We start from the raw sequence: 13,462 nt of genomic DNA on the forward strand, positions 1-13,462 counted from the left end.
AATTTACAGTTTATATTTACATTTAAAGTTATGAAATATGATTCATTAAACATGTTTGTAGTTGTTAGAGTAAAAAGTATAACTTTTTCTATTCTGAGTTTATGTTTTTTTCTGATTTTAGATCAGTTGTGCTAATACAGTATGTCAAACTGAAAACATAAATGTAATTTATGTTTTCGCGAGGTTGTGCTGAAAAGAATGATACCAAACTAGGCAAAGTAAATAGTTTTTAAAGGTGAAATGTAGAGGGAAAATCAAAAGTAGTCATTGGTGGTTCAGGCCGAGCTGGATCGGATAGCGGTGTAGAGGTGGCAGAGGCTGGACCAGGCGAGGCGGAGGCTGGACCAGGCGAGGCGGAGGCTGGACCAGGCGAGGATGGTGCTGGACCAGACAGCGGCGTGGCAGCTGCGGAACCAAACAGCGGCATGGCAGATGCGGATGGTGACGCTGCAGGTGACGGTGTGAAAGCTGCAGGCGATGGAGCAGGTGTTGGCACTGAAGGCAAGGGTGTTGTAGCAGCTGCCGGAAGAACTGCAGGCGACGATGAGGAAACCGTAGGTGATGGAGCAGTTGGTGGCACTGCAGGCAACGGTGATGGCTGGACGGGCTCCTCGGACCCTCCAGCGGAAGCAGGCTGCTGAACGAGCCCCTCGGACCCTCCAGCGTAGGCAGACACAGGGCCAGCAGCCATGAGGGCTGTGACAGACACAAAACAGAACCAGCAGGTTTAGGGGACCCCTGGCAGGGACAGAACAGCACCAACAGGTGCGCAGGTCTCTGGCAGGGACAAAACAGAACCAGCAGGTGCGGGGACCTCTGGCAGGTTTGACGCTGACTGGAGCTGAGTAGCACATTGGTTTGTCTCAAGCAGCGACAGCAGGGTGCAGTCCTCTGCTGGCTGAAAGAGTTCTCCAACACACCCAACAGAGGACGAAGGTAGATGGGTGACCTCACTAGAGCTCTCAGCGAGTGCTGACGGCTGAGACTGCTCAGTTGAGTTCCCAGGTGAAGCTGCTGGCACTTGCTTCTTAACCTCTAGGGGTCAGGGGTCCAGAGTTGGCTGGTGGCTGACACCCAGCCTCTGGGGCGGCCCAGGAGGAAAAAAACTGTCTCTATGAAGGCCAGCTTTAGAGAACCAGCAGATGTTATTGTATAGTGTGTTCCCTGCTTAGGATGAGACGGTGAGGATGGTGGCTGAATCAATGAGTGGGCTGACAGCTGAGCTAGCGGCAACTGAACAGGGGACTGAGCTAGCGGCAACTGAACAGGGGACTGAGCCAGCGGCAATTGAAGTAATAGTTGAGGTGAAAATGGTGGTGGAGTTAGCGACTGAGCTACAGGTAGCGGGGCTGAAGACTGAGATACAGAGATCAGAGCTAAGGGCTGACCTACAGGGAGCAGAGAGGATTGTGGTGGAGGTGTAACAGGAGGTGGAGTGGCTGACTGGATGGGTGACAACACTGGAGGCCAAACTGGTGGTAGCTGAGCAGGTGACACTGCAGACTGAGCTAGTGGCAGCTGAACTGGAGGTTTGGGAGACTGAGCTGAGGGTAGCTGAGCCGGGGATTGATTAGGTGATAAATAGTTCTTATTGTCTTTTGCTGTACAAAACACAACCCCAATAAGTAATCAGTCCTACAGTTCAAATCAGAAATATTGTCCGTCCTACTCACCACAGCCGGCCGCTCTGAAATCCTGGGATCCGACTGTGGCGAGGGGCGTCGACGGCGTGAGCGCTTCTTCCTGTTCGAAGGCTGGGCCGACGGGCCGGGCAGAATATCCTCCGTCGGGCCAAGTAGCAAAACATTAGTTGCTAGACGAGAAGTGGGGGCGGGGAAACAAGGTGAAGCTTGTCCAGAAAGAAACCCTGTGCGAGCGGGTGAAGTAAGTAAGTAAGTAGGTAAGTAAGTAAAGTTTATTTATTAAGCGCTTTTCACAGACAGGCAGTCACAAACCACTGTACACAAATATTAAAATAAACAATACAATCAATAGACATTATACACAATGTAAAAGGTTAAATGTAAATAATGCAAAAAATATAAACTAAGTAGATCAACAAAAGGCTTGTTTGAACAGAAAAGTTTTTAACTGCTTTTTAAAAGAATCCAAAGAGTCAAGCAAACTTAATTGTAGTAGTAAACTGTTCCACAGCCTTGGTGCAACAGGCTGAAAGTGTCATGATCCTGGGTCTTTTGACACAGCGTTTTGTGTTTTCTATTGTTGTGATGTATTTTGGTTCTGGTTTTCTATTTCTTTAGGTTTTGTTCTTCCTCAGTTTAGTGTTTAGTCTTTTCTGCCTGTGTATTCCTGTGTCAAGTCCCCTTGTCTCGTTATGTCCAATTACTCCCAGCCGTGCCTCCCTCCTGTTTCCCATTCCCTGATTGCCCTGTGTGTATTTAAGCCCTGTGTTTTCTCGTGTGCGTTGCTGGTTCGTCTGGGTATCTCCCTCCGTCATCGCTGGTTGTCTTTCTATGTGTCCCTGCATCTCTGTGCGTCTCTAAGTTTCAGGTTTGTTTTCTATGCTTAGTTTTTCCCAGTTTAGGTTTTACTCAGTTCTGTTTTTCGCCACCCTCGCCTTTGTTTGTACATTACTCTCCTTAAATAAACCTAGCTCCCACCAGCAAGAGCCTGCATCTTGGGCCCTTCATTAACCGTGACAGAAAGGCTCTGTCTCCTTTTGTCTTCAGTCGTGTACGGGGAACAACCAACAGACTCTGGGTCTGTGAGCGGAGACGACGAGCAGCAGTGTATTTTATAAGAAGCTTTGATAAATAATCTGGGGCCTGGCCATTTAGTGCTCTGTATGTTAAAACAAGAATTTTAAAGCGAATTCTAAACTCTATTGGGAGCCAATGTAAAGACTATAAGATGGGAGTAATGTGAGCACGTTTGGTAGAACGAGTTAGTAGTCTGGCTGCTGCATTTTGTATTGCCTGGAGGCGAGAGAGAGATTTATCCAAGTGTGGTAGCACGAGGTGGGAATAAAATAAATACTCTTCACAGTTTGAAAGACAACGCCACCCTGGGAATTTCACCCAGAAAATACTAGAAGTAACACTAATCACCAGAAAGGCGCTTAGGTTTGTTTATATTCAGTACAGAGACGAGGTTCAATGATAAAACATTTAACAATTTATTAATAATTATTTAAAACGGCATATAAAAGCACAATCATAAATATCAATATACAAACATTCTAAAAAAAGAACATTCAGAGCCGAGGCTTACCAGTGGAGGGGCCGGGATACCATGCACCAACTCAAAAAAAGAAAAGAAAACCCACCCATACACCGGTGCAGCAGCACCCACTCACACTAATAAACTAAAAAAAAGACAGGTGTGTAACACTCAAAAGATCCCGCCACCAAGGCACCCCCAGTCTCCTACACGTCAGGCCCTCCGCATCTGAATAAAAGAAAAAAAGAAAATATAATATATTACAACAAAACTAATATGCAGCGCTTGGGGATAACCCAACTGCAGGACCACACTGGTGATCCGCAGCTAGAAAAAGGGCCTTCCACCAGTGGCGTAACAAAAACCCAAACTACAAATCAAAACAACTGAAAAACAAACATACAACCTAAATAAAACTTTGGACGGAATCGCCGTATTGCTCCAACTTGCCGTCTGCCCGACTATAAGTTAATCATCCAGTCAATCAATGTGCACGCCAGCCGACTCCCGTAGCCGGCATGCATGTGGCCGCTGTCCACGCCGACGTCCAGTAAGGCTACTGGTCGCTCACTAAGGCCCACACTTCCAAGTAAACAGCGTCACAAATCATGAACGGAGTGGCTCATAGGAGGCTTCTACAGCTACGACCAGCCGCGATGAAGGCTTCAGAAGGGTAATCCGCAAATGATCTCTGTAACACCAAGGGAAGTCAGGTGACCAAAAAGGAGATTACAGGTAAGCGATTCAGGAATGCTCAAATGGCCACTATTTATACTAGTGCCCCCCTAATGTGCCAGGCCGAAAGTGGGTTGAACCAAGACATAACATTCATCCTGCCACACAAGCTAGTGAACAGGGAATTACAGTAATCTAAGCGTGATGATACAAATGCATGAATGAGTTTTACCAGTTCAGCTGAAGACACCTTATGTCGCAGTTTAGAGATGTTTCTTAAATGATAGAAACAGGAATGAGACAAAGATTTTACATGAGAGTCAACGCCCAGAGAAGAGTCAAATATTACTCCAAGATTTCGATTATTTGACTTGACAGAAGGACAGAAAGTGGCAAGAACCTGACTAATTTTAGAATGTAGCTCAGGAGGAGCTATGATCATGGTCTCTGTCTTGTTAGCATTTAGAACGAGGTAGTTGCTTGAAAGCCAATCAGAAACCTGAGTTAAGCACTGGACTAAGGTGGACAGCCTATCCAGCTGATGAGGCTTAAAGGACATATGCAGCTGAATGTCATCAGCATAAAAATGATAAGATAGGTCGCATATAAAAAGAAAATAATAATGGACCTAAAACTGAACCCTGTGGAACCCCACAGGTCTATCTGATAAATAGGAAGAAAACCAGTCTAGGGCAGAGCCAGATATACGAGCCAAAACCTTAAGCCTGTTAAGTAGCATTTTGTGGTCGATGGTATCAAAGGCTGCGCTAAGATCAAGCAAAAATGATCCCAGAACAATTCCCTGCATCAGATGCCATTAATAGATCATTATAGACTTTTAAGAGAGCGGTCTCTGTAGAGTGCTGCTTTTGAAAGCCAGACTGACAAGGGTCAAGAATGTGTAATTTACATAATAGGGACCTGAACTGATTTTCAACAATTTTTTCTAGTAATATACTTAAAAATGGCAGTTTTGAAACAGGTCGATAATTACTAGTGGAGCTAGGATCAAGATTCAGTTTTTTTTAATAGAATAATAGAAGTGAGCTGAATAACCAGGGGAGACCCAATACTAAGCGCTGTAGCCGATTAGCTATGGCTTGGCGAAATTCTTCCCCCTTGTGCTCCAGCCATAAATTGATTAATCTGTCCACCGAGTAAATGATATCCTCCCAGAGATTCTCGGGCAGGTCGAATGCTGCTGGGTCCATTGTGGCTGGTTCATACTGTCACGTCCGCAGTGGCAGACGAGTGGAGGTTGGAATAGGACCCAAGATACAAGCGCTGACTTTGATGAGAGTGAGCTTTATTGAGATGGTGATAGAACAAACAACAAAGGAGGTGGCAAGTGCTGAACCTGAGATAAACTAGACTGGGAAAAACTAACACAAGCAGACCTGAAATGGAGACGCTGGGAGACTCGGGGAACCAACATAGGATGACACAGGGAAAATCCGCAGACCAGAGAACAAAACACCATATAACACAGACGAACCAGCAACAGGCAGGAGAACTCAAAGGGATTAAATACACACAGCAGTAATCAAGGGATGGGAGACAGGAGGGGAACACTGGGAGGATTGGTTGCTGAAGAAATCACAGCTGACAAGACGGGGGAAACCTAAACTGAACAAACTCACATAAGACAAGGACCTTCAGTATAAAACAGGAAACTAAAAGACACAGGACCAGACAAGACACACGAGCAGACACAGTGACACCATGGACAGACAGAGGGAACATAGGCAGGCATAAAACAAAACTCTAACACATAGCAAACCTAAACAAAAGACATAGCAGAATAAACAAGAACATAGAATAATATAAAGAAATACAAAACGCTGAGTCGTCAGACTCAGGACCATGACAGTAATTGAATCTTGAATCTTGTAAAGTATAAAACTACTTGCTGTTAGTTTTTGATTGCTAATGTGGACATTGTGCAACAGCTGCTGAGAAAGAACGTGCAATAATCAAATAACATAAACAGAAATATATATTATAATAGAAACGTTGCTCAGCCATATTGATGTAATATAAAATATATATATATATTACTGATCCATCTCATTCACTGTATGATATTAAGCAGAAAATAGGAAAGTCAAGTTAGATTTTTTCATTTGTGCTGGCTGCTTGGAAAATGTTGGAGCTTTAAAATACATGTATTTTGTAATAATATTGTTCTGGTACCTCTTGATATGTGTGGCCAACACAGTCCTTATTGTGGTCATACATGTGGACAGAAGACTGCATGAGCCAATGTATATACTGCTCAGCAATTTATGCGAGAATGAAATAAATGCCAGCACATCACTTTATCCTTTTCTGCTCTCACAGATGTTTTCAGACAGTCATGAAGTGACCCTGCCGTGGTGTTTTCTGCAGATGTGTTGTTTATACACAGGTGCACCTGCTGAGTTTAACAGCCATGGCCAATGACAGATATGTCTCAATCTGTCATCCATTACGCTATAATGTCATTATGAAGACAGAGAGAGTGTTTAAGATCATTCTGCTTGTGTGGGTTTTTTCATTTCTTATTTTCATACTCTCATTTTCATTCATCTTCAGTTTGAAGTTTTGTGGAAATATTGTTGATAATGTGTATTGTGACCACAAATTAATATATAAACTTTCATGTTCAGCTTCAGTCCAAGGCTCTATATCTATCATATTCTTTGTCATAATTTCATACCTTTCAGTCTCATTTCAGTCTCTTATGTGAAAATTTTGAGAGTTTGTCGAAAAACAATTCAAGAAAACAAGCAGAAAGCTGTGACTACTTGCACCCCTCAGATCGTCTCTCTGTCAAACCTGTTTGTTGGGTGTATTTGTTACTCTATTGACTTCAGGTTTTTAGTTTCTCTGGTACCAGATGAATTCTGTGCAATCTTGGCTATATACCTCCTCATTTGTCAACCAATGCTCACCCCATTTCTGTATGGATTTAATTTGCCAAAGATAAGGCAATCATGTAAAAGTTTTCTGTTTCTGAGAAAATAAATATCTTTGTTCAGTAAAATACAGTCTCTGTTGTCTGGTGCAGAAACATAAAGCAACTGATTTCAGTGTCTACACACACACACACACACACACTTAACACCTGATGTTCGGCCCCAGGCTGCTTTACTAACTTGGCAAAAATCTGTGACATGAAATTATTTCATTGGTCAGTGTACATTACCTTTGGAACACCAGATGTGATATGAAAGTGGTAAGAGATTTCATCACTAAGTTTTAATTGAGGACAGCGGAAATGCTGCAAGATAGTAAGTAGCACATTACATTCAGCATGCAATTATTCTCAGCTTTGCTCTTTGGCAATGGACAACATGGCAGCAATGCCACTATGTGACATGCTCAACACAAGCTCTCTAAATTTTGAGGGGACCACTAAATCACGAGCACTGTCTACTTGTACCCCTTTAACTACACAGGCCCACTTCCTCAACAGCATACTAGGGTGTCCTGGTGCCACATGGACCCTATGGACAAATGGTGGTTTGCACAGAAGTCCATGAGCAGAACACAGTTCAGGTTCAGGTCGGGCAGGCTGTTTCTCCCAGTCACACCCTTCCAGGTCACACTGTCTTTGCCGATATGAACATTGAAATCTCCCAGTTGGACAACAGATTCACCAGGTGAAGCACACTCAAGGACCCCAACCAGGTACTCAAAGAAGGCCAGGTACTCTGTGTCAAGGAACAGGTTGTCCCCGACCTGAATGACAGTTCAAAGGCACACGGAACAAACCCAGCTATCCTTAGCTGCCACCCGGCATGCAGAACAACTGATACCTATGGTGCATCGTGGTGGTGGGCCTACAGGAGGGTGATCCCATGTCCTTCTTCGGGCTGCACCTGGTGACAGAGCTAAGGCCAAGGCACCCTCCCCAGGCCTGGTTCCAGTGAGGGGCCCTGGTAACTCTATCCTGACCAGGTTAAACTGTTTTCTTGATGTTGTGCTCATAGGGGTTCCCCACCCAACAACATAGCTCCTGAGATCCCTGGGACACACAAACCTCTCCACCACGATAAGATAGTGATTAACAGAGGGGGCTACTGTTATCTTTTGATAAGTGTTTTTCTACTACATGTTGACAACATTTTGGCTCACTTTAGCATTTTACAATTTTAACATTTATCATAATTTTTTGACAATGTCATAAAATGTTTTTTTTTAAACACACGGCAACAACTTGAAAATGACAAAGTAAATTGAAACTTTGATGAAATATACACTGTAAGCACAGGTGTACTGTGATGATTGTCAGTTTTGCTCTCCCCGACTATGGCAAAGAATGACTCTACTTTGAGAAGGTACAAATCTCTGGATTTTCTTTTTCTAATGAAATCATGCAAAATTATACACCTGGGTTGGGAAAAAATAAGTGTATTTGATAGCTCCAGAACTGTCCAGCTTTTTTTTTTTTTTTTTTTTTTTTTTTGTGTCCCGTTTGGATCTTTAGCCATCAGAATTGTTGTCTTAAGGCCAAGAAAGATGCCAAGCGGATTTATTTTACCAAGTGGATCATCATGGCCTTGCCATATTGGTCCATTTGATTGACCTTTATTATAATTATGTATTTATTTTATTTTCGGTTGCTACAAACGGGACAGACGTGACTGGGGGATAGGAGAATGAAAGAAAGAGAGGGAGAGAAAGAAAACCAAAGGGGAGAAGAGACGGTGAGAAGGGGGGGAAGAAAGGAAAAAACAAACAAACAAACAAACAAACAAAACGCCTGGATCACCTGTATGGAGAAAAAAAACAGAAGAGAAAGCAAACAACAAAGAGCAACATAATAAAAACAGCACCATCACAATAAACTAGCTAGCAGTAGATAACAGTAGATACTAAATAATAAACGATATTGTGCAGCACGCAAGATAGACAGCGCACAATGTGCTTTGAGGCAGCAGCCAAGAAAGGTGTAGTCCGCGTCTGTGAACACCCGTGTGTACACCTGTGTGCATACCTGTGTGGATCAGCATGCTTGTATTCCAAAGGTTTCTCCATGTAACGATCTGCTAGGGAGTGTGGGGAGCCATAGCCCCGTCCACCAGGGTATGAAGCAGGTATGGAGGAGATCCAGGCCCCAGATATCCAGAGGCCCCAGAGTACAAGGACCCGAGGAGGACCACCAAAGGGGGGGGGGACCGTGCCACCCTCCTGGGAAGAGCTGAGTAGAGCCCCAAACGAGAGGTCACCCCGCAGCTACGGAGCAGAGGCCAGAGGGGGTTGTGCAGTGGCGTGCCCGCGGGCTCCGCCGGCAGCCAGCTGTGCCAGAGAGGACCGAGCTTCAGGCCCAGAGGCCAGAGGCCTGAGGGCATCCCACCCCCCGGAAGGAGCCCAGCCGAGCCACAGGCGCCCGGCCCCGCCAATCGGCCACCAGAAGTGAGCCGGTACATGCATGAGCGCCCAGCCCCAGATGACAAGGACCACCAACACACCAACGTCTAAGGGCATCAGCCACCGGCAGGGAGTGTGGTGAGGGGAGATAGGCCTCCGTACTTTAGAGTGCCTGAGATGTACCCAGAGAGGTTGAGTCTAAGGCCCAACCTGACATATAGACACAGACAAACAGGCACACGCGGACACAGACGTGCATTCCCACCCCCATATGCACAACCAAATACTCGGCACTCACCCAACGTGTAGACAGACACAAATAGACACTGCACAGACAGTCGCACTCCCCAAACATACTCTATATCCCAGGTCCAGGTACCCCCACCCCCAGAGGGGCAAGCCGCACCTAGACCCAGGAGATGTAACCCTTCTCTCTGGGGTGGAGGCAAGCGGCCCACCTCCTTATCTGCAGTAGCAGGGAGGCCCCGCATCCCAGACCCCAGTCTGACGGCCAGCACCTCCTCCCAGCCCCCCAGCCCTGGCGGCTAACAGAACCAGGGTGAGTGAAGACCTCAAACCTCCCTACGCCCACTCATATGTAATGTTGTTGTGTGCTGTTCTAAAGTGCATTTAAAACTCAGGAGAGCATGGTACTTGCTTCCTCTCAGAGAGCAGCACGGCTCCTCCCGAAAACCCTCAGTGTCTAAATGCATTTAAAATTGAGGGTAGGGCACCAGCGCCAGAGGTGGGTTGGAGTACAACGACCATCCTCTGGATGCTGTAAAACGTGCCCACCCCCAAGGCCCTATATGTATGTGTTATGTGAGAGTGTGAGTAATGTGGATGTCTAGGTTGCAGAATAAAATTGAGGCACAGGCGGCCAGAAGGGGACAGAGGGGGAGTGCCTCCCCTGCACCCTGGTGACATACCTGCACCCCAAGCCCTGCGTGTGTGGGTGGGTGTGGTAGAGCGGGAATAGGGAGGCAGCTGAGGATGGGGAGGGAAGAAAGGGAGGGGCAAGCGGCCCCTCCCTGGGGCCAGCTCCCCCGCTGACCCCAGTAGGCACCCCCACGCTCTGGAACCCACCAGGGCAAGGAGGCCCAGGCCCATCCGGACCGGGGCCCACAGCAGCAGCACTGCCCAGCCCCACAGAGTCCGGGGCAGCCCACCCGACTCCACCCCAGAGAAAACTGCACCCACCCCATCATCCAATCATCTCCCAAACTACACAAGACAATAGACACCCAGGTTGAGTTCATTCTCCCCCTCTCCTATATCTCTCCCCCCACCTGCAGAGTGAGCTCCTGTAGTGAGGAGACCACCTGCAAAGATGTAACAATGTCATAAAATGTTTTTTTTTAAACACACGGCAACAACTTGAAAATGACAAAGTAAATTGAAACTTTGATGAAATATACACTGTAAGCACAGGTGTACTGTGATGATTGTCAGTTTTGCTCTCCCCGACTATGGCAAAGAATGACTCTACTTTGAGAAGGTACAACTCTCTGGATTTTCTTTTTCTAATGAAATCATGCAAAATTATACACCTGGGTTGGGAAAAAATAAGTGTATTTGATAGCTCCAGAACTGTCCAGCATTTTTACCTAAACTAAACTCAAACATGTTTTAAAGACAACTGGAATGAAGAGGGGCACAGATGTATAGTGAGGGTGCACTGGGAGTGTCTGGTAAAGGCCCCGACCTTTGAGATCTTCATTTTGACTTTGATGGTGTTAGGATCTCAAATTAAATTATATGGTTTTGTTGGCTTGTATATTTGACAGTTGAGTTCAGTGGGTCATAGTATAACGTAAAATTAGACTGCTGGACTGTTCAAAAAAATTTATGGTGAAAATGAAATTTCCCTTAAGAACAAGAAAAAGGTATCTTGATTTCTTTGATGTAATAATTTACAATGTATATTATTTAAAACAAACAAAAAAGTGAGAAATAACTTTCAAAAGAAAAGAATGCCATTAATTGGATCTCCCCCTCCAACTCCTCCTCCTCTGTGTTGCAGCTATAAATATTAGCAGAAGCTTATTTTTGTCTTGTTCAACCTGGAAGGAAGCAGCTGAGTTTAATGTTATGTGTTCTTAATATGTAAGAATCTGTGTAATTGAATCTTAAATCTTTTAAAATATAAAACTACTTGCTGTTTGTTTTTGATTGCTGATGTGGACATTGTACAACAGGTGCAACAGCTGCTGAGAAGGAACGTGCCATAATCAGGTAACACGTGTGAGTAAAACAGCATTTGAACGGTATCATAGAAACGTTGCTCAGCTATATTGATGTCTGGTATTTCTTTCCATATATCTAATGAATATAACATATAATTATTACTGACTATCTTATTCACTCTGTCATATTATGGAGAAAATGGGAAACTCAAGTGAGACTGTATCATTTGTGCTGGCTGCTTATGGAAATGTGGGAGAGTTAAAACACCTTTATTTCATTATAATACTGATCTGGTATTTCTCTATATGTGTGGCCAACACAGTTCTTATTGTGGTCATATGTGTGGACAGAAGACTGCATGAGCCAATGTATATACTACTTTGTAATTTATGCATGAGTGAAATAAATGGCAGCACATCACTGTATCCTCTTTTGCTCTCACAGATGTTTTCAGACAGCCATGAGGTGACTGTGCCGTGGTGTTTTCTGCAGATGTGTTGTTTGTACACAAGTGCTTCTGTTGAGATTTGTAGTTTAGCAGCCATGGCCTATGACAGATATATCTCAATCTGTAATCCATTCACCTATAATGTTATTATGAACACAGAGAGAGTGTTTTTGATGATTCTGCTTGTGTGGGTGTATTCATTTCTTACTTTTATTTTCTCATATTCATTCATCTTCAGTTTGAAGTTTTGTGGAAATAGTATTCACAGCGTGTATTGTGACCACCAATTAATAATTAGACTTTCATGTCCAGTTTCAATCCAAAGCTTTATTTCTGACATATCCTTTGCCATTGTGAGTGCTTTCATACCATTCAGTCTCATTTCAGTTTCTTACCTGAAGATTTTGAGAGTTTGTCAAAAAACATCAAAAGAAAACAAGCAGAAAGCTGTGACTACTTGCACCCCTCAGATCATCTCTGTGTCAAACCTGTGTGTCGGGTGCATTTGTTACTTTATTGACTTCAGATTTTTAGTTTCTCAGGTACCAGATGAAGTTCGTATAATTTTGCCTATGTATGTCCTCATTTTTCAACCTACACTCCAAAATTGTGTCTTTTTTTGAATTTATTTTAAATAAAGTACCAGGCTCAGGTCACAGTGTGACCCTCTATAGTATTGTATTGCTTTTAACCAGGAAACAACATTTTTAGTTGTTACACTGACCTTAACATTGTCACCCAGAACAGTTAGAGATGGAATATATATGCAGTCAGATCATGCTCATGAACTTATACCAACGTACAGCAAATGCACACAAGATCTTTTCACTGGATGCAATGTTACTCCAAAGGCCAAAGAAGAAAGATGTGATATTCAACCCCTTTTCATGAAGTTCCACACAGAACACAGGAACACATAGGCCTACAATCACAATACAGACTAACTCGTGCATGAACATACACACAAACAGAACCCCAGTTATTTTGTAATGAGAAAATCAAAGAACTGGTTTTCTTTGCCTAGTGCCAGTTCCACACCGGCAATAACCTGGCAGCTGCATGAGGCTCTAGTTCCAAAGTGGTTGCTGCCTGTAGTAATGGTGATCCCTGAATGAGATAGTGGACACTAAATTTCACTATATGTTTAGATTACTGGGTGTAATTCTTGCGAAACTTAAGTTGACTCAGGAGAAGAAAACAGTCCTCTACTCACATAGAGTATAGTGCTGGTCGGGTGCCACTTGCTTTAAAATAAGATACCAAGATAGCAAAAGACTTTGTGATACAGTGAAATGGATCTACTGACTTGAAGGCAAATCTGCTCCACTGTGTCACTCAATTCTGGCCATACGGACAGGATTTGACCAACCTGCAGACAGCACATCATCAAACAGCGGACCGACTGTTCAGCAAACACTTCCTTTTCTTGATCTCCAAATTTTACGAGTGGCTCTTACACAGAAAGTACTGAACTGGACAATAGCATTTTCCCCAAAAGAAAAAAATGTCAAAAACTATGTGCCTCACCAAACTCCTCCCAGCCCTACATTTTTGATTTAGCTCATGTTAGAACTGCACACTGCTTGGCCTGCCAGAAACATTCTGCTGCCTCAGAAG

At 44.2% G+C, this 13,462-nt stretch overlaps 1 protein-coding gene and 1 pseudogene across 1 annotated transcript; both read left to right on the forward strand.

The window, feature by feature from the left end:
- Positions 1 to 3,702: 3,702 nt before the first annotated feature.
- Positions 3,703 to 6,861, forward strand: LOC146370434 (olfactory receptor 10A6-like; annotated as a pseudogene).
- Positions 6,862 to 11,595: 4,734 nt separating this feature from the next.
- LOC146370435 (olfactory receptor 10A6-like) lies at positions 11,596 to 12,468 on the forward strand. Its single transcript, XM_084954506.1, has one exon. It carries the CDS (start codon positions 11,596 to 11,598, stop codon positions 12,466 to 12,468), a length of 873 nt encoding a protein of 290 aa, XP_084810632.1.
- Positions 12,469 to 13,462: the final 994 nt, after the last annotated feature.

Source organism: Perissodus microlepis, chromosome 16 (genome assembly GCF_051167445.1).
Source record: "Perissodus microlepis isolate ML-2025 ecotype Zambia chromosome 16, ASM5116744v1, whole genome shotgun sequence".
In the NCBI taxonomy this organism is placed as follows: Eukaryota; Metazoa; Chordata; class Actinopteri; order Cichliformes; family Cichlidae; genus Perissodus; species Perissodus microlepis.

Coding starts and splice junctions, on each gene's coding strand:
- LOC146370435 (XM_084954506.1), top strand. CDS start 11,596: ATGGGAAACTCAAGTGAGACTGTATCATTTGTGCTGGCTGCTTATGGA.